Source organism: Mustela nivalis (assembly GCF_964662115.1).
Source record: "Mustela nivalis genome assembly, chromosome: 6".
Taxonomy (NCBI): domain Eukaryota; kingdom Metazoa; phylum Chordata; class Mammalia; order Carnivora; family Mustelidae; genus Mustela; species Mustela nivalis.
In genome coordinates, this window is record NC_139025.1 from 72,748,536 (window position 1) to 72,772,246 (window position 23,711).

The window sequence follows — 23,711 nt, forward strand, 5'->3', positions numbered from 1 at the left end:
GAATTCACGAAGCATTATGGGAGATTGAAGTTCGTCGAGAATCAGACCCTGAGATTGGTAGATCTTCCGGAGCCACGTCGTACGTCACTGTGCAGCCCGCGGATTGGCGGGAAGAACCCCTACGCCTCCTGCTCTGAAGCCCTAGAAGACGCTCTGGTTGTTAGGGCGACTTATCCCGCCTTCCGGGGGCTTTTTTCTGGCTTTGTGATTGGCTGCTAATAGCAAGGAATCCCGGCGTGGACAGCGCGAGGGAAAAGATGGCGGCGATGGCGGTCGGAGGTGCTGGTGGGAGCCGCGTGTCCAGCGGGCGGGACCTGAACTGCGTCCCCGAAATAGCTGACACTTTGGGGGCTGTGGCCAAGCAGGGGTGAGGGCCCAGACCTCCGCAAGCGGAATGCGGGCTCCGAACTCGGGGTCGAAGAGGGTCAGACTAGTCATCCTCAAGAGGCAGGGGTTAGGGGGTCGGAGTGGGTAAGATTAGGGCGGGAGAAACCATTACTCCTTGGGGGAGGATCAAGAAGCCTTAGAGCCTGGAGTGTGGGAAAAAAAGAAAAACAAAAACCAACCAAACAAAAACTTGCTGGGGCATATGGTCACTGAGCCCCAAAGTCAGGGGAGTTGTCAGGTAAACTCAAAAAGGGGACTACAGACCGCCAGGGCCCCGGAGAGCGGGATTATAGTCTCCGAGTCGGGGGAGTGTTAGAGGGTTAGGAAGAGAAGAGATAAACCTTGAGGGGGAAGGCATGGGCGGTACTGGGGCAAATCTGGATGTGACAGTCTTGGAAAACCCAAGACAGCAGAGTAGAAAATCCACTTGGCGTGGCTTTTATCTTTTCTTCTTTTCCATGCCTATGTTGTGGGAAGAAAGTGAGGCACAGTGCAGCGGAAGTGATAGGCACCAAGGTGGGCTGAACTTAGTAGTCCAGTCGGGTGACTGATGGTGGCTAAAAGGGTTGTGCAGAATTGAGATAGCCTAATCCAGTTGCTTGGATTTCTTGGGCACTGCTACTCTCTTTACATGACGATTCTGGGTCTGTCGCGGTTGTAGGTTTGATTTCCTCTGCATGCCTGTCTTCCACCCGCGTTTCAAGAGGGAGTTCACTCAGGAACCTGCTAAGAATCGGCCGGGCCCCCAGACACGATCAGACCTACTGCTGTCAGGAAGGGGTAGGGACCATCCCATATGCCCCTTAATTATTAGAGGCAGTAACAACTGCTCTAACAGTGCCCTTATTCTCCTCCTTTCCTGACTTGGACATATTGATTAGTTCTGGGACATAGATAACTTGTTTTCTTCTTGCTTACCTGCTTAAAAAGCCTTAGTTTATTCTGCATCAGGCTATCCCACATCTCTGATAGAAAAAGTCTTTGTCTTTCAACTCTACTCTCTCTATTTCCTGTTAAGAAATAGAAATTGAGCAAGTGCTGAACCTCATTTAGTCTTTGTCTTTCTTGGATGGGGGGAATGCAGACTGGAATACGCTAATTGTGGGAAAGCTTTCCCCATGGATTCGGCCAGACTCAAAAGTGGAGAAGATTCGCAGGAACTCTGAGGCGGTAAGACTGTTTGACCTCTCCACTGGATCTTTTCTAGATATCAAGTTCTTAACCCGGCTGGGTGCAGAGAGCCTTTTTTTTCCTCCCACAACTTAGTAATACTATCTAATATAATGCAGTCAAAGTTATTTGGGTTGCTAGCTCTTAACCTTTTCCTCTTGTTCTCCATTCCAGGCCATGTTACAGGAGCTGAATTTTGGGGCATATTTGGGCCTTCCAGCTTTCCTGCTGCCCCTAAATCAGGAAGATAACACAAACTTGGCCAGGGTTTTGACCAACCACATCCATACTGGCCATCACTCATCCATGGTATGGCTGAGAACCTCATTTCCTGCTGCATATTATGGTAGTCAGGCTGTGCTACGTACCTTCTTGTTCCTAGCCATTCAGTAAAGGGTACATTTGGCAGAACTGAAATGGTCAGTACTGCCTACCACCATCTAAAAGTAGTAAGCAGAGGGATAGAAAACATACAGAATGTGCAATTATTTCTAGAAACTTATAGTTGCAATTAAGAACAGGACAGATATTTACATAAGGATATATACAAGGTATGAGTATGGGTACATATAATCACAAGTTGGGAAAAACATATAAAAGGATTAATTTGAGATCTGGATCAAGATAATTGAAGGAAGCATTCTGGACCCCATGAATTCAAAATGGAGATCTAAGGGTACTTAGAACTAAGGGTATTTGTTCATGTGCAGTTCTGGATGCGGGTACCCTTGGTGGCTCCAGAGGACCTGAGAGATGATATCATTGAGAATGCACCGAGTACACATACAGAGGAATATAGTGGAGAGGAGAAGACATGGATGTGGTATGTCTCCTTTTGCTGCTGTACCAGGGCAGAGGGGAGGGGGAGGGGAAGTACAGGGTAGAGCCTGTAGGGTAGTCTCCTCCAGCTATGGTGATTAGTGGGCCATATATATTTGATTGTATTTTTGTGTATTTGACCCTGGACAGGTGGCACAACTTCCGGACCTTGTGTGACTATAGCAAAAGGATTGCGGTGGGTAAGTCTACCAGGGTCTTGGGTAGGTTTCCCTTCTCTGACCTCCTCTGAATAAGAATCAGAAGTTTCAGAGGTGCCAAGTGGAGTGTGTGCATTTTTGATAGCTGTGTACTTCTGGTGACTTTACAGTTTGAAATACTGCTTTTTATCAATTTTTATAAAAAATGCAGAATTTTGTTTTACTCTTTTTTAAAGTTATATTGTTAGCACACAGAACACTTCATTGTTGTTTTGGAGGAAGGGCATATGTCACTAATAGAATATCTCCAAAGCTAGATTAATACTGGGGGAGTGGCATGGGGAGGGGGAACACCTTCCCTTCTAGTTTTGAGAAGCTTCCTCTTGGTTCCCAGGAGAAGGGATTCCTTTTTTTTTTTTTTTTTTTTTAGGATTTTATTTATTTTTTGACAGGGACATAGTGAGAGAGGGAACACAAGCTGGGGAGTGGGAGAGGGAGAACAGGCTTCCCATGAAGCACGGAGCCCAAGGCAGGACTCGATCCCAGGACCCTGGGATCATGAGCCGAAGGCAGACGCTTAACATGCCACCAGGTGCCCCAGAGGAGGGATTACTTGATGTTGATACACATTAGCCACCTTGGCACAGATGCCTTGTGGTGAGGAAAAACTAAAGTTCATTTTTTACATCCTCTTTTCCCCTCTATGCCTTCAATATAGACTTGACTCCCTTAACCCAGGGACCTGTTGGAACCTGACCCCAAAACATTATTCCTAGTATGTCAAACAATATGGACATTGGATTGTCACCACAGAGGTGGCATCCCTCAAAAGAGTTCCTCTTTTAGCTTGTGGATCTTCAGATTGAAAATTCTGCCATTTTCATTTAATTTCTTGAAAGTCAGGGTCCGCTTTGAAAAGTTGTGAAACAACATGCTAAATGTGAACCGTCAACCCACACTCTAAACTTTCCCTGTTCAGAGCATCACATCTTTGGGTTTTACTGTAGCTCTCTGATTTTGGTAGTCCACTGAGGAAGAGAGTTTGAAAGTAGTTGTATACTGTTGAGGATTGTCTGCCCATGTCCTGCCTGAAATAACCATGATTGTTCATGGAAAGTATCTTTAGTGAAGCTGGATACAGTTTAAAAAAAAAAAATCAGGAGTTTCATGTATACTTGGCTGCTGGGCAGTTTTGCTGCTCTGCCTCAGTTAACAGATCTTGCAGAAAAAAGCACAAAGGAAAGCTGTCTTGCCTAGCAGTTGGTAAGTGGTCTTTATCTTTTCATAGCTCTTGAAATTGGGGCTGACCTCCCATCTAATCATGTCATTGATCGTTGGCTTGGGGAGCCCATCAAAGCAGCTATTCTCCCCACCAGCATTTTCCTGACCAATAAGAAGGGATTTCCTGTTCTTTCTAAGATGCACCAGAGGCTGATCTTCCGGCTCCTCAAGGTGGGTGGTAAAAGGGTTTCAGAGGTACTCTAGCTAATCCTCTTGCCTTACTCATATGTATGTGATGTTTTTTTCCCCGGTGGGACTGATTGTCTTCCTCTCTGGTTTCTGGAGAGCAATTTCAGCAAAGTTGGAGGTCTTGAGAACAAAGAGGCAAATGGCAGTAGGAGTCCCAGAAACATTTCAAAAGGAACTAGATCTCATGAGAACTTTATAGAGGGTTTCATTTAAGATGTTACAGCGAGGATCCACAGGGCTATTTGAGCCATGATGATGCTTACATGACATAGGAGGGACATAGAAGAGCTTTATGAGTTTACTGAAGCCTCATGCTGTTTTGTTGATACCTGGCGGGATTTGTTGAACTGGAAGACTGCCGGTCCAGGCCTTATACTAGGGTTCTCTGGCCATAACCCATAACAGTATCCCAGAAGGTTGGTTCGAGGACTGTGTCTGATTGTCTGCCCTCTCTCACAGCTGGAAGTGCAGTTCATCATCACAGGCACCAATCACCACTCAGAGAAGGAGTTCTGCTCTTACCTCCAGTACCTGGAATACTTGAGCCAGAACCGCCCTCCACCCAATGCCTATGAACTCTTTGCCAAGGGCTATGAAGACTATCTGCAGTCCCCGCTCCAGGTGGGTCTGGAGTGCGCTGAGAGGAAAGAGCCATGGGGAAAATGTCTCTGGCAGTAGGTGCCCTAAAATCCTACCAAAGCTCAGGAGGCAGTGAAAGTTTTTGGTGTTCTGGCACAGTGTCCCTGCCAGAAGCGGGCTGCCTCACTTTGCCTTTTTCCTCTCATTCATCAGCCACTGATGGACAATCTGGAATCTCAGACATATGAAGTGTTTGAAAAGGACCCCATCAAATACTCTCAGTATCAGCAGGTATAGTTTGGGTCTGGGTCAAGTATAGGGCTGGGTTGACCTGGGTGAAGATGGGATTATAGTCATGAATTCTTCTCTCCCCCCTTGCCCAGGCCATCTATAAATGTCTGTTAGATCGAGTGCCAGATGAAGAGAAGGATACCAATGTCCAGTGAGTGCTTCTCCCCATAATCCCAAAGATTTGCATACCTACTTCTTCATCTGCCAAGTCAGTTTGACCCTTCCCCTTTCTTAGGGTGCTAATGGTGCTGGGAGCAGGCCGGGGTCCGCTGGTGAACGCTTCCCTGCGGGCAGCCAAGCAGGCTGACCGGCGGATAAAGCTGTACGCTGTGGAGAAGAACCCAAATGCCGTGGTGACGTAAGTAGCGACCTCCTTGCTGGGAAGTTTGTGTGCCAGTTTTTCTTTTCAGAGTCCTCACTTGCATTATCTTTATCTTAGGCTAGAGAACTGGCAGTTTGAAGAATGGGGAAGCCAGGTGACAGTAGTTTCATCAGACATGCGGGAATGGGTGGCTCCAGAGAAAGCAGACATCATCGTCAGTGAGCTTCTAGGCTCCTTCGCTGACAATGAACTGTCACCTGAGTGCCTAGATGGAGCCCAACACTTCCTAAAAGGTGCCTCCAGGCTGAGATGTACTGAGTAGGGAGAATGGATTATCAGCTAGGAAGGCTGTGGCAGGTTGTGGAGGGGGAGTGTGTGGGGGGGGGTGGTATAGGGCAGCAGCCACAGAGGAAGTTACAAGGTTTAGGGGAGGGGCGCCTGGGTGGCTCAGTGGGTTAAAGCCTCTGCCTTCGGCTCATGTCATGATCTCAGGGTCCTGGGATTGAGCCCTGCATCGGGCTCTCTGCTCAGTGGGGAACCTGCTTCCTCCTCCTCTCTCTCTGCCTGCCTCTCCGCCTATTTGTAATCTCTGTCTATCAAATATATAAACAAAATCTTTAAATAAATAAATAGATAAATTTTAAAAAAAAAGGTTTAAGGGAAGGTGGGTTGGATGTGGGTCAGTGCCCTTAGCAAATAGAGCAATCTTTCTGAACCTCAGCAGTACCTCCCTGTACTGACATGAAATGTACCTTGGGCTTAGCTTTCATACAGATCTCAAGGACTTTTATTGACTCACAGAAGAACCACTAGATTAGAATATCTTGAGTTCTTACCTAGAAGTAGCATCTCTTAAGACAGGAGTTGGGGAGTAGGTTGGCCTGGGAATGTGATGACATGGAGCCGCCTGGGTCTGTTTTGTTTTTTGTTTTGTTTTTTTTAAATTTTAAGTAGGCCCCAATGCGGGGCTTGAACTCAGGACCCTGAGATCAAGGTGCTTTTGGCCAGTTTTGATGTGGGAGGTTTGAACTTTCAGTCGGACACCATTTTCATCCCTTGGGAACTTATATGACCCTCCTGCTCTGCAGATGATGGTGTGAGCATCCCTGGGGAGTACACCTCCTTTCTGGCTCCCATCTCCTCCTCCAAGCTGTACAATGAGGTCCGAGCCTGTCGGGAAAAGGACCGAGACCCTGAGGTAAAAAGCCACTCTCTTCTGGAGAGCTCTATTTTCTTTAGTCCTCTTTTTTTTTTTTCTTCCCTATATTAACATCAACTATTTTCTTCTACTGGAGAAGGTGAAGAGGTGAAGGAGATGGGGATGTGGGAGAGTGGTTGAAGTGAAAATGTTTTTATCTTTTTCTGTGTCTGGGAGGCTCAGGCTTCTTTACCTGGGAGAGTGGTGTGTTTTGCCTATCTGCTCTACCTCTTGCTTGGTCTCTTGGGATAGGCCCAATTTGAGATGCCTTACGTGGTGCGGCTACACAACTTCCACCAGCTGTCTGCGCCCCAGCCCTGTTTCACCTTCAGCCATCCCAACAGAGGTGGGTTCCTTTGTGACTGTCCTCTGACTGAATGGGTAAGAGCTTACCTTCTGGTTTCTTGCTATCTTGGATCTGCTCTCTCTAAGCTTCCCTTGTTCTTGATATTAGTTTACCAAGTTATCTAGAACTTCTGGTTCCTTGTCATCCACACAACTCTTCCCTAACAGATCCCATGATTGACAACAACCGCTACTGCACCTTGGAGTTTCCCGTGGAGGTGAACACAGTACTTCATGGTTTTGCAGGCTACTTTGAGACTGTGCTTTATCAGGACATCACCCTGAGTGAGTGTCTGGGGTAGTGGGTGTCAGGGTAGAAGTATGTTACCTGGGCAGCTTATGTACATGCTTCACTTAGAGTCACAGGGAGCCCAGGACATCTGTGCATGTGGGTCTTTGATTACTTATTTTTCTGTTCACAAAAGACATTCCCCTCAATCCAGGCAAAAAGGAGACTCACAGAGACCACAATTTTTTCATTTCTTTTTCACATAGGTATCCGTCCAGAGACTCACTCTCCTGGGATGTTCTCATGGTTTCCCATCCTTTTCCCCATTAAGGTAGGAATCACCTTCTACACTCAGTGGGTTAAGGAAGTAACTTTTGCCATTGGTATTCTGCCCCTTCCCTACTCTCAGAATGATGCTTGACTGTGACCCATGTTCTGCTGCTCCCACATGCTCCTGGAGCCCTGTTGTAGGTCTTGAGATATCTGCAGTGCCTTCTGCTTGGCTTCCCCACATCTCCTCTGTCTACTCGTCTGTCTAGTTTCTACCTTAAGCAAGAATCATCTTTTAAAAACCCAAATCTGATCATGTCTCTGTCCTGCTTAAAACCCTTCAACAACTTCAGGCTGCCTGGGTGGTGCAGTTAAGTGTCTGACTCTTGCTTTCGGCTCAGGTTGTGATTTTGGGGTCCTGAGGTTGAGCCCATCATGGGTGTTGGGCTCCACGCTAAGCATGGATTCTACTTGGGATTCTTTCTCCCTCTTCCTACCCCTCTGCTTGTGCACACAAGCTCTCTTTCTCTCAAATAAATACATCTTAAAAAAACAAAAACAAAAACAAAACCCAACCCTTCAATGACTTCCTACTGCCCTCAGGATAAAGATTTAACATTGTAAGTGTGTGATCTAGTTTTAGGTGGTTTTTTCAGCTGCCGTCCCCTTGATTATATTGCCGTCAGCCCTATGGATCTTTTTTTTTAACTGAAATATAATTAACAGGATTACATTAGTTTCAGATGTACAACATAATGATTCAACAAATCTGTACATTACTCAGTGCTCGTCATGATTCTAGTACCCTTTTTTCCTGCTTCAGGCATTCACACCTTTCTTCTTTCTGGAAAGTTCTTTGTTCACCTTTTCACCCAGCATACTTATCTTCCAGGTCTCCTTAAACATTCCTCTTGTCCAATAACTTTCCGGGACCACTGGGACTAGGTGCGCGCTCCCTCTCCTAGGTGCTCTTATAGTGCATGTTCTCTGCCTGTTCACGGCACTCATCACACTTTCGATGATCTGTTCAGTGTCTGATGGTTCAGTTCTGGTTATTCATTCTGAAAGACTTCAAATAAACTAATGAGGGTTGGAATGTCACACTTTATCCTTTTCTTTCCATGCTCAGCTCAGCAGTACATTGCCACATAGAGTTCATCAGCTCTACTCTGAACCTCCCTGTCTTTCTTCTTGCAGCAGCCCATTACGGTACGTGAAGGCCAGACCATCTGCGTGCGTTTTTGGCGATGCAGCAATTCCAAGAAGGTGTGGTATGAGTGGGCTGTGACAGCACCAGTCTGTTCTGCTATTCACAATCCCACAGGCCGCTCATACACCATTGGCCTCTAGCCCTGCTGCAAGTGTTCCAGAGCCTTGGAAGCAGCTTCAAGTTCTGCTCCTGTGGCACAGAAAGTACAGTACATCTGTCCATCAGAGTGGAGCATTTCATTCGGCTTTCCTGCCTTCCATCAAGGTGGGCAAAGGATGAGAATTAATTGCAGGGCTCAAGCCACCAAGCTGAAGACTTCAAGCGAGGGTGGGAGGAATTAGTGCTGGATCTGAAGCTGTTCCAACAGGTGCTGCGCCTCAAGTGCTCCCTGTAATAGCCCTGAGAATATGCAGATTGAACACATTTTCAGCCCTTTCCCTGCCCATCTCTGTTCCTATTATGATGGTTTTGTGGGAGGAAATACAAATAAAGTGAAGTTACAGCTTTTCCTGCTCCAGCCCTGCTGCCCCGTGCCTCTGCTTTCCCATACCCTACTTAAACCTATGTGTTTTCAAATCTATGCCTTTATCCAAGACCCAAAGGGCCTTCACTTTGTTTCCTATTTAGGAAGTTTAATGATCACTCTTGGGACTCCTGGGTGTAGGTTTTTCTGACCAGCTGCAAAGAGGTCTTGTCCATTAAGATTGGTGATTAGGCTTTTCTCTGGGGAGAAGAGATTGCCCCAGTGGAGAAAGATGGGAGTAGTGAGTGAAGCCCACTCCCCTTCCACTTTGCTGAGCCACTGCACTGATAGCTAGCTCTTGAGAGGGAAGCTGGAAGCCATGCAGGTATCACCAGCAAGAAGCCACCTGTTTTGTTTGAATAAAGTCACATGGTTAGGGGCATCTGGGTGGCTCAGTGGGTTAAAGCCTCTGCCTTCGGCTCAGGTCATGATCTCAGGGTCCTGGGATTGAACCCCACATCAGGCTCTCTGCTCAGCAGGGAGCCTGCTTCCCTCTCTTCTCTGCCTGCCTCTCTGCCTACTTGCCTCTCTCGGTCAAATTTTTAAAAAGTCACATGGTTAGAGTTTGAAGTCATGAGTCCTATTTCTCCATTTTACAGAGAAGGAATTTGAAACTGACACAAAGATGTCATGTTAGTATTCAGATGGAGACTGGAACACAGATTCCTGGCTCTTGATGTTCTAACCAGCTACGTTTCTGGCAGCTAATAGATGGGAAAACTAAAGTATGGGGATTCTGGAAGCTGTTGGAACTTGAGAGTGGACATCAGTTTCTTCTCTTTCTGGGTAGTGGGCTGAGTATTGCTGCACCCAAAGAGTCACCGAAGAAACGTCCAACTTTACTTTTGCAATGGGAGGTGTGTGGCTGTGGAACCAGGCAATAACCATTAGAGTGCAAAATATGTGGCAAGACTTGTGTTTCCTGGAGCCCAAGCACAGAGGGCAGGAGGAGACAGGAAGGTTGTGTCGACAGCCCGCTCAGAATGGGGATGTCTGGTCCAGCCTCCTTCCTGACATGAGACAAAGGAAGCTGCTTATTCCGAAGCTGTCGCCGCTAAGCAGGGCCCGTGACTCTTAGGAAATCAGGAGTAGAGTGTAGCAAAGAAGTCAACTACCTCCTCGCTGGCTCCGCCCACGGCGGTGGCCTAGACACCTGGAGCCGGGAGTCGGGCGGGAGAGTCCTCGTTTGTTCTTTGCCCGCGTTCTCCGCCTTCCGCGTGTCATCTAACCAATGAGAGAGCGATGGGCGGCTGCCCTAGGACGTTTCCACTCCCGGAAAGGTTAGCCAATCCGTGGGAACTTGGTGGTTGCTAAGAAACATTTGAGTTTGGCTCCACCCATGCTAGGGTTTCGGCCAATGAAAATCTGTACTTTGGACTGTTGCCGCGAAACCAGTGAGATTAGTTCCACCACCTGAATGTTTCGGCGCCTGCGCAGATTGGGGAAAGTTCTGGAAGACGGCAGAGCTGCCGCCATTTTGCGGGAAGACGAGTGGCTCTGACGGTAGTGCTTGTTTTACTGCTGAGACTCTGGAAAACAGCCGTGCTTCGAGCCCCCAACACACCCAAAGGAACGGCGGAATCCGGGACCCCCCCTGTGGGGACCCGGAACTGGTGAGAAACCCCGAAACCCGGTCGTCCCGCGACGTCACCTATGCGTGACGTTGCCGCACGGCGCCTCCCCCTGACGTCACAGGCAGAAAAAATGGCGTCAAGAGCAGAACCAGGCAAACTTTTGAGACAATATTGTTGTTTACTTTGGTCTGAAAGTGTACTCTCCCTTAATGTAGACCGCTGGCATGACTTTAGGGATCGGCACTCTCTTTGCTCTGTCTCTTAAAGGTGAAGATGCTGTCTCAAGGATCCTAGTGACCGATCTCTTTCCAGGTCCCCGCAGCCCTGACGTTTAGAGTCTCCCGTACTGGGGCGGGGATAGGGGGGAGCATTGACTCAGCCCGTTATGAGAGGGCTCGCAGGGTGGGATTTTAGCACTTAGTGCCAGCACTCCGAGAGGGGTTAGGGAACTGAGACTTATATCTCAGTCATTAGGCTCTGGAAGACTCGTGTTCATTGTGTTGGCCTCTGGGGTTTTCCCTGGTTCCTTTTTTTTTTTTTTTTTAACCACCCGTTCCATGGCGATACAGGAGTACAGTGAGGCCACATATGAGGTTTTAGCATTGGGACACTGGCCCTCGCAGGGACGATGCGAATCGGTTACTTACAGGACCATTTTTTTTTTAAAGTGTAGCCTTGGCTTATTGCACAGCGTGGGAATGTATTTTATCTTTCTCATTGTTCTTGTTCTTGATTAAATTGCCTTCAGTTTGAAGGTGTTTTTGCCCAGTTCTGTGACTGGTCCCATCACCACATGGGTCTCTGCATGTGGTGAATTTTGCCTGAACTGAGCTGACCTCGGTTCTTCACTCTCCTTTGTCCCTTCAGCAGTGAGGCCTAAGCGGTTGTTGGGGTTCTTGACTGTGCTGTGACAAAGTCCAGACACTTGCATGCACCCCTCATGCAGTTTTTGGAGCAGGGATGGAAGAAGGCACTGTGGTTTTTTAGTGGATGGGGTTGATGGACTTTGACCCTTAATTTAGTACATGGGAAGAGTGAAAACTACCAATCTGAAAATGCAGTGGGTGAGACTTTACTGCTTCTAGGACACTTGAAGAGATACACCAAACCGAGTGAGGTTTCAAGTTTTAAAATATGCTTATGTTCCGTATGTCTGTGCTTAAATAGATTTCATTCATTTCTGAGTACCTGCATGAAAACTTTACTTTGTAAGTGGTGGCTCATTTGTCAACTTGAGTGAAAGTTTTTGTGCATGTGTTGAATTACTGCTACTCTGTACTAGCAGTCAACAAAGAGCAGTTGTTGAAATCAGAAGCATTTCATTGGGGAGGAAAAAGCAGATTTAAAAAAATAAAGAGGAGCTGTATGACATTTAAAAAACTTGTATAGACTTGGCAGGGAAAAATGACTGGTAAGAACAGAAATGATAGATTGGAACGTTTTATTTTTAAGAAGCAGTTTTCCACAGTCGGTTAAATAGTATGTGTTACAATGAGCTCGGTTCCTGATATTTTGAAGTTTGAAGTCCAAAAGATATTTTTCCTATCTGGAAGCCACACAGTAAGGTGTGACTAATGGGGCTAATGCTTTTGATAAACGTTTCAGAATAGTAATTCCTTAGATGAGCACGTATTTTAAAGGAGACATCTTGGGGGGCATCTGAGTCGGCTTAAGCCCCAGTCAGTTAAGCAGCTGCCTTCAGCTCATGTCATGGTCCTGGGGTTTTGGGATCGAGTTCTGCAAGTGGGGAGCCTGCTTCCCCCTTTCCCTCTGTCTCCCAGCTTGTGCTCTCACTCTTTCTCTCTCTGTCAAATAAATAAAAATCTTTGAAAAATAAAAATAAAAAATAAAACATCTTGGGGTGCGTAGCTGACTCAGTGGGTAGAGCATGAGACGCTTGATCTCAGGGGTTGTTAAATTCGAGTACTACAGTGGAGGTAGAGATTACTTAAAATCTTAAAAAAAAACAAAAACTAGATCATGCTGTGTGCTCTTCTTTTTAAAATTTCTTTTAAGGCTGAGGTATAAAGTACGAGAGACTTATAAAGTACAGAAGAAGATAGAATGGATAAGACATTAGACTTTGGGTCAGGAGACCTTAATCAAGAGTCAGCTCCTCCATTTAAAAGTTTTGTGATTCTGGGCTGTTGACAAAACCTTAGTTTTTTCACTGTGCATTGGACCTGATGGCTGCTTATAGCATGTATTACCTTCGATTGTTAAATGAATGTACTGTGTCACTGGGGCTCCTGGGTAGCTCAGTTGTTGAGCATCTGCCTTTGTTTGGCTCAGGTTGTGATCCCAGGGTTCTGGGATCAAGCCTCACATCAGGCTCCCTGCTCAATGGGAGGCCTATTAATCCCCATTCCCCTGCTTGTGTTCCCTCTTTCGCTGTTTGTCAAATAAATAAACTTTATTTAAAAAAAATTTTTTTGGGGGGCGCCTGGGTGGCTCAGTGGTTTGGGCTGCTGCCTTCGGCTCGGGTCATGATCTCAGGGTCCTGGGATCGAGCCCCGCGTGGGGCTCCCTGCTCGCTCCGCAGGAAGCCTGCTTCCCTCTCTCTCTCTCTCTCTCTCTGCCTGCCTCTCTGCCTACTTGTGATCTCTGTCTGTCAAATAAATAAATAAAATCTTAAAAAAAAATTTTTTTTTAAATATATTTTTATTTTTTTAAGATTTTTTTCATTTATTTGACAGAGAGACACAGCGAGAGAGGGAACACAAGCAGGGGAAGTGGGAGAGGGAGAAGCACGCTTCCCTCCAGGCAGGGAGCTGGATGCCGGGCTTGATCCCAGGACTCCAGAATCAGGGCTCGATCCCAGGACTCCAGAATCAGGACCTGAGCCGAAGGCAGACACCTAACGACTAAGCCACGCAGGCGCCCCTAAAAAAATATTTGTTAAAAGTGTACAATGTTATTATAATAAGAGATTGAGTTTACTTTTTTTATTTTAAGATTTTATTTTTAAGTAATTTTGTACACTCAACATGGGGTTGGAAGGCACAACCCTGAGATCAAGAGTTGCAAGCTCTACCAACTGAGGCAGCCAGGCGTCCCAAGTTCACTGGTTCTTAGACAAACCTATTTGATTTTGATTTGACTTCCATTTTAAGGCTTAAATTTGATTCCAGGTAATTTTTGTTTGGCTCTTTCCAAGAACCTTGTCTCTGTAACAGGCTTACTACAGTGCCTAGGAATATTAGGTACTGTAGGAGTGATTAACAGTTGTATTTTTATATTACTTATTTTATATTGGTTATTACTTTTATGCTCCTGCTTTACTCTTAAATCACCAAATCTGAGGACAGCAAGGACAGCATCATTGGATGATGCATTAGCTGCTTTGAAGAGGAAAAAGCTGTTGCCTGGGTGGCTCAGTCATTGAGCGCATGGCTTCCACTCATTTATTTGACACAGCAAGTCAGGGAACAGCAAGCAGGGGGAGTGGGATAGGGAGAAGCAGGCTTCCTGGAGAGCAGGGAGCCTGACTGACCTGGGGATCCCAGGTCTCTGGGATCATGACCTGAGCCAAAGACAGACGTTCAATGACTGAGCCACCCAGGTGCCCCAATAAATAAAATCTTAAGAAAAAAAGAAAAAAAAATGGATGGGGCACCTGAGTGGCTCATTGGGTTAAAGCCTCTGCCTTCGGCTCAGGTCATGATCTCAGGGTCCTGGGATCGAGCCCCTGGTCCATGGGCTCACTGCTTGGCGGGGGGTCTGCTTCCCCCCCATCTCTCTCTGCCTCCCTCTCTGCCTACTTGTGATCTCTGTCAAATAAACAAAATCTTTAAAAAATTTTTTTAAAAAATTTAAAAAAAAAGGACAAAGCTCTTGTGGATATGGTAAGTCTGATTATGATTAAGCTCCTTCCACAGAAGTTTTTCAGATTAGTTGGAGTTTTTTTGGTTTTTGGTTTTTAGTCAGCTTTATTGAGGTATAGTTGATATAAAGTAAAGCTGTACACATTAAGGTACGAAGTTTGATGGGTTTTGATGTTTAAACACCCATGAAACCATCACTGTCAAAAGTTTCTTCTGCTCTTGGGCACCTGGGTGGCTCAGTGGTTAAGCCGCTGCCTTCGGCTCAGGTCATGATCTCAGGGTCCTGGGATCGAGTCCCGCATCGGGCTCTCTGCTCGGCAGGGAGCCTGCTTCCCTCTCTCTCTCTGCCTGCCTCTCCATCTACTTGTGATTTCTCTCTGTCAAATAAATAAATAAATAAAATCTTTAAAAAAAAAAAAAGTTTCTTCTGCTCTTTTGTAATCCTTTCTTCCTAGGCCCTCTCCACCTCCTGTTATCCCTAGGCAACCACTGATCTGCTTTCTGCCAGTACAGGTTAGTTTACATTTCCTAGAATTTTTTCCTTTAAATGGAAGCACACAGTATGTGTATACTTTTGTCTTTTTTCTTTCACTCAGCATAATTATTTTGAGATTCGTGCATGTTTTGTATGTTGATAATTCCAGACCAATATTTTTTAAATTATTTATTCTGTTGATCTTGTTTGATATTTGGGGTTTTTTTTCTAAATTTTTTTTTTTAAGATCGTACTTATGTATTTGACAGAGAACTTGAGTGCATGCACAAGCAGGGGGAGCAGCAGGCAGAGGGGAAGGAGAAGCAGGCTTCCTGCTGAACAATGAGACAAGCAGGGGCTCAATCCGACGACCCTGGGATCATAACGTGAGCTGAAGACAGATGCTTAACCGACTGAGCCATCCAGGCATCCCTGATATCATCTTTTTGGTTTTTTTTTTTTTTTGGACCAGCCTTTGGTGGACAGATTTGGGAAAGATGATTGCTAGGTGTGAAAGCTTGGAGGAGATAGGAAGTATTACCCTTCCTCCCTAGACAGGCTTCAGGGTGAAATTGGTGAAGGTGGTCTTAATCATTATCTTTCTGAGTTACCCGAATTCTAGTTGGTATTATATGGGAAATGCTTAGTGCTGAGTCTTATAATTTTGATGTTTAGGTGGGGGATGTGGAGAAGAGCTTAGGCCTGATTTGCTTTCTGGTGTTATTTTGTCTCGTTCCTGATTTTTAGTCTTACATCTTTTTTTTTTTTTTAATTGGAAATACATGCTTATTTCTATGATTTAAGTTTAAACCAGTTATTAACACAGAATTTTGAACTATAGAATGGAGGCCTAGTCCATTGTCAAGTGAATAATAATTTTGAATGCCAATATTTTCTCTTCACAGGACAGGGTGTGTATTATATTTTGTTTCTTTTTTTTTTTTTTAAGTTTTTAAAAATATTTTATTTATTTGGCAGAGAGATCACAAGTAGGCAGGGAGGCAGGCAGAGAGAGAGGGGGAAGCAGGCTCCCTGCTGAGCAGAGAGCCCGATGTGGGGCTCGATCCCAGGACCCTGAGATCATGACCTGAGCTGAAGGCAGAGGCTTAACCCACTGAGCCACCCAGGTGCCCCTATATTTTGTTTCTGTCTAGATATTTATTTTCCTTCTAGACACTTGACTTTTTAAAAGCTACAGAGTGAAACTAGTTCAGATTTAAAATGTACAAAAATAAACCTAGAGTAAGCCACAGCCAGGAAGATCCCTTTGGAATTCAAGAAACAGAAGTATGTATTCTAAAGTCTGTGTCTTGGAGGAGGAAGGGAATGTGGGGTGCCAGCAGGGGTAGAAAAATATGAGATTCTTACGTATCCATGTCCTCTTCTCAGATCTGCTACTATGGCATCCGATGACTTTGATATAGTGATTGAGGCCATGCTGGAGGCGCCCTATAAAAAAGAGGAGGTAATATTCCCCATCTCACTCCTGGAATTGGGTTGGTAAGAAGAAGCAGTTATAGATCATAAGTTTCAACACTTTGTAAATCCTCTTTCCCGGCATGTTTCCTATGCATCGTGGCTAGTCATAGAAGTCATAGTTTTTTAGTAAGCGCCACTCTCCAGCTTCTGTACTCAAAGGCATGCTGGCAGAGAGGGTCCCAAAGCTGGGGCAAGGAGTGGGAGGAGGTTGGGGTAGAACGTACTGGGAATAAGTGCTTTGCTCTTAGCTCTCAGTGACAGAGTAGAAAGTCAGTGTATCTCAGACGTAAATAATTTCTCACTCTTTTGGGAAATAGATTGTCAGTACAACAAATGTCAAGTAGCTAAAGTTTTGACATCATAATCTGTCACTCTGATCTTTTTGGGTGGTTTCCTTCCTTCCTTCTCTTATTCCCTTTGTCAGGAGATCCAGGTGCTCACAAACTGGCCAGATAATTGTGAGCTTTGATTTCATAAGCTTTCTTCTCTGTCCACTTTTGTTCTTCTCTTGCTCAATGGAATGTGTGTGTCTACCACCTTGTATCTGGTGACATTCTTCCTGGCAAACCCCTCAGGAAGAACAGCAAAGGAAAGATGTTAAAAAAGATGGCCCTAGCACCACCAGCGTGAGCAGTACCAGCACCAGTGGCACCAGTGGGAGCAGCGCCGGTGGGGAGGCGAGCAAGTAAGTGTGGCGTGAGGAAGCAGTTGCGTCTGTCATCAGAGAAACAGCCAGAATGGGGAGGTGGATTTTTAGTGATGTGGATTTTTAGTGATGGCTCCGCTGGGTCCTGGGAATCACAGTGACTTGGTTTAATGATCTTCTCCTCTTCACATTCCAACATAGGCTTGTGGCTCTGTTCTAGCATCTTTCTGTTTCAGTTGAAGAAAACAGCCAGGGGACCCCTGATTTGGAAACAGCAGCTTTTGCTGCGCTTTGGGGGGAAATGGCCGCTTCGGATGCCTGACAGCATTCAGGGCTGTGTGCAAGTTGGTGTTGCTGTGAACGCCTGCCAGGTCACCTGGGGCTCTTTGGACTTTTATTGCCGTTCTACCCTGATCTTTCTGTCACTCCTTTTCCTTGGGGAAAGGGAGAAAACCTTCTCGATAATGAGAATTTATTCCCTCCTTTACAGGAAGAAGAGGAGTCGGAGCCATAGTAAAAGCAGGGATAGAAAGCGCAGGTCAGTTGTTTTGGGGGCTTTTGCATTTTGAGAAATCTTCGAATGGGAAGATAGCAGGGAGAGCTATCCTCAGAGGCCAGAAGAGGCCAGGGTGCCCTTTAGCAAACTCAGTAGTGCCTTCCCCCTATAGTCGCAGTCGGGACCGGGACCGGCACAGGCGGAGGAGTAGTCGGAGCCGAAGTCGAGACCGGCAGCGGCGCCACCGCAGCCGGAGCTGGGACCGGCGGCACAGCAGTGAGTCCCGCAGTCGTGACCGGCGGCGTGAGGACCGCGTGCGCTACAGGAGCCCGCCTCTTACCACTGGGTATCGCCTCTTGCTCATATGATGGCGTTTGTGTTGGAGTCTGGGTAGGCCTTGTGTGCTGTGGTTCCTCCCGGTGGGTGCTCGCAACCCACTGTGGCAGGCAGGAGGCCCCAGGACCAGAAGGGTGGTATTGACAATTCCTGTGTGATGAGGTGCTGGAATCTGGCTTTCTCGTGCTGGAAGTCCAGGCATTGGACTGATGTGGGTGAAATTGGATGACACGATTTTCCATTTGTCGTTGTCTTTTCCACAGGCGCAGGTACGCACACAGTAAGAGCCCTCATTTCAGAGAAAAGAGCCCAGTCAGGTGAGTTGATAGTGAACGGTCTTCCAGGGACTGTGAGTTCTGACTAGAAAGCCGCTTGAGCCGGAGTCCAGGAATGCATGGTACTTGAGGGGAGCTGGAGAGCAGTAACCGTGTATCAAGAGCGGGGTGTCTCACCAAATTGCACTCGCTCTTCAGGGAGCCCATTGATAATCTGAGTCCCGAGGAGCGTGATGCCCGCACGGTATTCTGTATGCAGTTAGCTGCCCGCATTCGGCCTCGGGACCTGGAGGACTTTTTCTCTGCTGTTGGCAAGGTAACCCTCCCCCACCCTTACCTGTCTTCCCTGTATAGCTATCTTCTGTCCATCCTCTTTTATGCCCAACTCAGGATTTTCTCCTTGCTCTGGATAGGTTCGTGACGTCCGAATCATCTCTGATCGGAACTCCCGTCGTTCTAAGGGCATCGCCTATGTGGAGTTTTGTGAAATCCAGTCCGTGCCGCTGGCCATTGGGCTGACCGGGCAGCGGCTGCTTGGAGTGCCCATCATTGTCCAGGCTTCACAGGTGAGCGAGCTGTGAAGCTGACAGGAGAAAATGGGTTTGGAGGGAGGTGGTTTGGGATGCGAGCTATCAGTTCCTTCTCGCCTAGGCTGAGAAAAACCGACTGGCAGCCATGGCTAACAACCTGCAGAAGGGCAGCAGCGGGCCAATGCGCCTCTATGTGGGCTCTCTGCACTTCAACATCACAGAGGACATGCTTCGGGGCATCTTTGAGCCGTTCGGCAAAGTGAGTAGAAAGTGATAGAAAGCTCTGAAGGGAATTGGGAAAAGCAGGGAGGGTAAGCCTGCCTCTTTGTTCTGTCTGTCCAGCATTGGCCCACCGCACCTGCCAGAACGTGCAGATTGTCCGTGCCATCGAAGTGAGGCTCCATCTGTGCAGTCAGAGTGCTCAGTGCGCACATGAGTCTGGCATTGGGAGCTCAGATAACGGGGTCCAGATTTAGTAAGATGAGCAGGGAGAGGTGTTATGGAAAGAGGGGGCCTTTGTCTCTTTCTAAAGTGATTTGGAGAGTTAGAACTAGTTGGCTCCAAAGTTAGAGGTAGTTAGAACTGGCAGGAAAGATCACAGGTGAGGGTACCCCCCAAAACTGCTAATAATTTTTCCTCCTCTTACAGATTGATAATATTGTCTTGATGAAGGATTCAGATACAGGCCGTTCTAAAGGTTATGGTTTCATTACGGTGAGTCTCTGGTCTTTAACTTTGGAATTTCATTGTGGTTTGTCCACTTGTCTGATTTGCAGCTTAGCTTCATCCTCCTCCTTTAGGAACTGTCTAAATGACCTATAAGCCCTGGTGCCTGAAGCCTGGACTAGCCTTCTGCCCCTTGAGATGAGTGCATTGCTTGAGATCTTGGCTTTGCTCCTGCACACTGTCAGTGGCCCTGGTGTGGGTGTGTCCAGGCGTTCAACCAGCCTCCCTCGTGCCTCGTCTTGCTCTTTGGGTAATAGAAGTGACTTCAGGCTGCAGCTGCAGGGCTGGGGGCCTGAGGGAGGTTAGGTGTGGGCTTCTGTAGATATGCTTTATGAAATTGGTATGTTTTCATGATAGGAGCAGGAATAGGGATTTTTTTTTTTTTTTTCGCCCTGGCCCTACCCCCATTAAAAGCAGTTTTTCCATTTAGAAATATCTTTATATTCAGGGACCACTGTAGGGAGAAGAGCGAGGCCATATTTTACCTTTTCCTGACACTCCCAACACAATTGCTTCCAGTTCCCATAACTGGTTCTTACAGCCCTGTGTGACTCCAGGTTGAGGACTGGCTGCCAGCCCCTGAGTCTCATGGAAGCCGATATTTTCTAGGTTCAGTCCAGGCAGCACACACACCCCCCACAGTTGCCTGCAGGGCTGAGGAGAGGTAGGTTGTGTTCCACCAGGGGCATTGCTCACCTCAGAAGTATCCGGTGAAGGCAAGCCACCTACACCGCCTGCCTAGGAACTGTCAGTACTGCGTGCCAGGCCCTAGGGCAGGTGCTACCAGAGGAAACAAAGCCAGCTCCGGTGCTCACAGTGGCAAGTACCTCTTCTAACTCCTGGGTGACTCAGATGCAGAAAAGCTTTTGAGGCCTTTTTGCCCTTGTGCTGCCACCTTTTTGGTCAATATCCTTGACACATTAGCAGCAGACTGGGATCTTCCCCATAGCAGGCTGCTCTGGTGCCACTGGGCAGTAGAGCCCTATGATCAGCAGCACTGGCGGAGGTGTAGGGCTGGGGTGCCATCTTGCTCTCCATGCCAAGGTGCACTCCCTCTTATGGTGGGGCTTTGGAGTTCCAGATTCCTACTTCTTGATTGAGAATTGCAACTGACGAGCCCTAAAGGAAGCTGGGCTCTCAGACTGTCTTACTTCCGTTACTGTGCTCATTTGTGCCGCAGCCTGTAAGGATAGGCCACCCTATAGATAATAGAGTTCTTGCATTATTAGGTTCTTAGTGGAGTTGGAAGAGTGAAGTGATTGCCATTGAGTCAGTTGGAAAAGGTCCTTTTCACATGATCATTTTGGGGGCTGGGTATCTTTGGTCACATTCCCTGGGACAGAAGAATTTGTGCCACAATGAGCATGCAGTTTTCCTGGGATAGCTTGACTAGGCGGTGGTGGTGGGGCTTGGAGAGCATGTCCGCGCCCAGGAGGTGACTGATATGGCCTGGGTTTCTTGTAGTTCTCAGACTCTGAGTGTGCCCGGCGGGCCCTGGAACAGCTGAATGGCTTTGAGCTTGCTGGTCGACCTATGAGAGTTGGCCATGTGACTGAGCGTCTGGATGGTGGCACAGACATCACTTTTCCAGATGGGGACCAGGAGCTGGATCTGGGATCAGCAGGTGGACGTTTGCAGCTCATGGCCAAATTGGCAGAAGGTGGAGAGTGTTTCTCTGCAGAGTGAAGAAGGGGGGTGGGATTTTAGATCAGGGGTTGGGACTTAATGCCAACTTCCCTTTCCCTTTTAGGCTCTGGAATCCAGCTGCCTACCCCAGCTGCAGCTGCCGCCGCCGCCGCCGCCCAGGCTGCTGCTGCCTTGCAGCTGAATGGGACGGTGCCCTTGGGGGCCCTGAACCCTGCGGCTCTGACTGGTAGACTTGGACTTGGGAAAGGGAGGAGGGGTTAGGGCCTGGAAAGAAGAAATGCTCTGTGCTCACTAATTTGCACCTCTTTCTGTTGTAGCTCTGAGTCCAGCCTTGAACCTCGCCTCCCAGGCAATTGCCTCCCAGTGCTTCCAGCTTTCCAGCCTCTTTACCCCTCAGACCATGTGAGTCTCAGGGTATGGCTCAGTTTAGTCTTTGGTTTTTTTCTTTCCTTTAGCTTTCCCTGACCTCTTCTCCTTGCCATAGGTAAATCAGTGGTGCAGTACACTGCCTCCCTGTGCCTCTGGGTCCTGCCACTCCCTTCTCCACATCTACCCTTCCACGGCCCCTTCTCCATTTTGTGGACCAAGCCATCCTGAGCGTGTGGATATTGACTGTGTGGGAACTGGGGCCACCCTTGAACTCAAGAAGAGCTCCTGCCCAGAGCCATTGGAAATGGACTCTGATGAGCAAAGCCACTAGTCAAAGAGGACAGAATCTGCACCTGCGTTGAACACCTGTTTCTCCATGTATGTCATCTTCTAGGATGACCTTCATTGCTCTTTCCAACCACCTCTTAGTGATTCCCGGTTCCTCCCCTGTTGGGAAGGCCATAGGGCATTAACTGAAGGAACTAACCTCTCTTCTCTTCCTGTACCTTTACCCTACAGTCTGTTGAGGAAAACCCTTAAGACCTCTGGTCCAAGAGGACTTTGGAGTCTAGGGGGGGAATGGTGAATGTTGAAGGTGCTGGCTTTCTGCTGCACAGGTCCCAGAAAAGGGCAAGGACATGCTTGTTGTGAAGCCTGCCTTAGGCCTCACTTGGGGCCAGAACTGCTCCTGTGGGCTCAGCATCTTGCTGGGAGGTGTGGGAATGATCTGTCTTGCCAGGCATTTTGGATGTCTTAGGGGCGGGGCTTTCAGGAGTTTAGCGAAAGGTGGGATACCTTTCCATTATCTTTTATCTTCCTTTGTATAGTTGTCCTTCCTCCCAGGTCCTTCCTGTGGCCCAGGATGGGGGGATGGAGAGGAGGCTGCTACTCTCTACCATTTCCCATGTGCCTCTACTGTGGGCTCAACCCCGGCTGTTAAAGCTGCTCCTGTCCCCTACCTGGGCACACATGAGCCCTTTTCACTGGATTTTATACCCTTGTGTCTGTGTACATAAAAATATATGTATATGCATGTGTACATACATGTGCATACGTACACATACATGTGCATATATGCATATAAACTTTGTATAAAAGGCAGGCTCCACTGTTGTGGCCGCTGCCCATATGTGTGTGGTCTCAGTCAGTTGGTGTGTTTGATGCTAATAACTTCTTATGAGCCAAAACCATGAATGGTTCTAGGGTTAGAAAACATTTGTAAAGCTTTTGTGTTTTTTTCCTTTATTTTAATTTTGTTTTATCTAACCTTGCTTAGAAATTAAAGTGGATGGAAGGCACACACCTGAATGGAAGTTCCCCCATCTATCTGCATTATACTCTCCACCCCGTGGGTCTTCTCCATATGTCTTCATCTTAACTATTTCCTTTTTTTTTTTCCTCCCCACCCACCCATCCTAAATATTTCCAAACCTACCTTGTCATTGGACTCATGAATTGGCTGTCTCTGTGCCCGAGGACAGATCTTATCTTTCCACCAGATGGCAGTATGATGGTAGCACATTTTGCACCTTTGGTTAGAGGTATTTTGTGATCTTGTGTTTAAGTACCAGAGAAGCCTCCTAGGTTCACCAATTTTACCATTAGCCTCTGTGCCCTCCTGTGGCTCTCTTTGTGGCAGAACTCCCAGTCCAGTATCCAGAGCAGTTGGGGTATTATACATTGGGACTCCCCAGGCTTGAAGTCGGCTATTCCTCAGTCAGTCCCCTCAACTGTTGTTTTCCATATAGGACTCTGGCACAACACAGGCTTGGGACCAGTGAATTCCAGAATGCCGAGTATTCCAGGAATTGCCCTGAGGAAGGGGAGGCACACATCTTCTTCCACCTGCTTTGTAGGGCTTATGACAAGGGGCCTGCCATAACTCGGCAGCTCAGCTCGCCCTGTAGGGACCAGCCTAGAGAAGAAGGTCTGAGGTTCAGGGGCAGAGCTCTGTGGGACTCCTCCATTCTCTACCAGTCTCTATGGCAACAGAATGTTAAGACTTTATTGTAATGCTAAAAATATGGATAATTGCTGTTCGGTTTTAATTTGTCAGCTCTCAGACTTCTAAGCAGAGCAAAGGTTTATTGGTGATACTAGCTTTTGGGGTTGCTTTTCACACTGAAATATTAGGTTCTTGGTGCCTGCTTGTGGCAGAAAAGGCCACTGGGACCCAGAACTAGCTCTTCATCCCCCCACCATAATCCCCCCACCTTACCCCCCCACCCCCCCACCCCGGGCTGCTGCAGCCTCAGCCTCGCTGCTCCTGTTGCCTTTGCCGCCACCCCCACCTTTTCCCTGTCCTGGTTGGCTCTCTGGGCCTGGGGGAAGGGAAGGAGGCTGCACTGATTTTAGGTAGTAGC

At 47.3% G+C, this 23,711-nt stretch overlaps 2 protein-coding genes across 7 annotated transcripts; both read left to right on the plus strand.

Annotated features, from left to right (window-relative positions):
* Positions 1–23: 23 nt before the first annotated feature.
* Positions 24–8,965, plus strand: PRMT5 (protein arginine methyltransferase 5). 5 transcript variants are annotated; one of them, XM_082734615.1, is made up of 17 exons: positions 24–367; positions 1,049–1,167; positions 1,472–1,557; positions 1,732–1,866; positions 2,268–2,380; positions 2,527–2,576; positions 3,823–3,986; positions 4,464–4,625; positions 4,797–4,874; positions 4,967–5,025; positions 5,110–5,232; positions 5,314–5,489; positions 6,285–6,394; positions 6,647–6,740; positions 6,908–7,024; positions 7,235–7,299; positions 8,436–8,965. In XM_082734615.1, exons 1-17 carry the CDS (start codon positions 258–260, stop codon positions 8,586–8,588), a joined length of 1,914 nt encoding a protein of 637 aa, XP_082590741.1. In that variant the 5' UTR covers positions 24–257; the 3' UTR covers positions 8,589–8,965. The 5 variants fall into 5 exon arrangements, with proteins under 5 accessions (XP_082590741.1, XP_082590742.1, XP_082590743.1 ...); XM_082734616.1 differs by lacking the exon at positions 1,049–1,167 and having other exon boundaries at positions 111–279; XM_082734617.1 differs by lacking the exon at positions 1,049–1,167 and having other exon boundaries at positions 229–367.
* Positions 8,966–10,106: 1,141 nt separating this feature from the next.
* RBM23 (RNA binding motif protein 23) lies at positions 10,107–22,650 on the plus strand (the record flags this gene model as incomplete). 2 transcript variants are annotated; one of them, XM_082734653.1, is made up of 14 exons in its annotated part: positions 10,107–10,584; positions 16,234–16,309; positions 16,899–17,008; positions 17,460–17,507; positions 17,638–17,811; positions 18,065–18,118; positions 18,275–18,392; positions 18,490–18,642; positions 18,728–18,865; positions 19,255–19,320; positions 20,797–20,992; positions 21,083–21,205; positions 21,297–21,381; positions 21,464–22,650. In XM_082734653.1, exons 2-14 carry the CDS (start codon positions 16,244–16,246, stop codon positions 21,465–21,467), a joined length of 1,335 nt encoding a protein of 444 aa, XP_082590779.1. In that variant the 5' UTR covers positions 10,107–10,584; positions 16,234–16,243. The 2 variants fall into 2 exon arrangements, with proteins under 2 accessions (XP_082590779.1, XP_082590780.1); XM_082734654.1 differs by lacking the exon at positions 21,464–22,650 and having other exon boundaries at positions 21,297–21,385.
* Between the last annotated feature and the right edge of the window lie 1,061 nt (positions 22,651–23,711).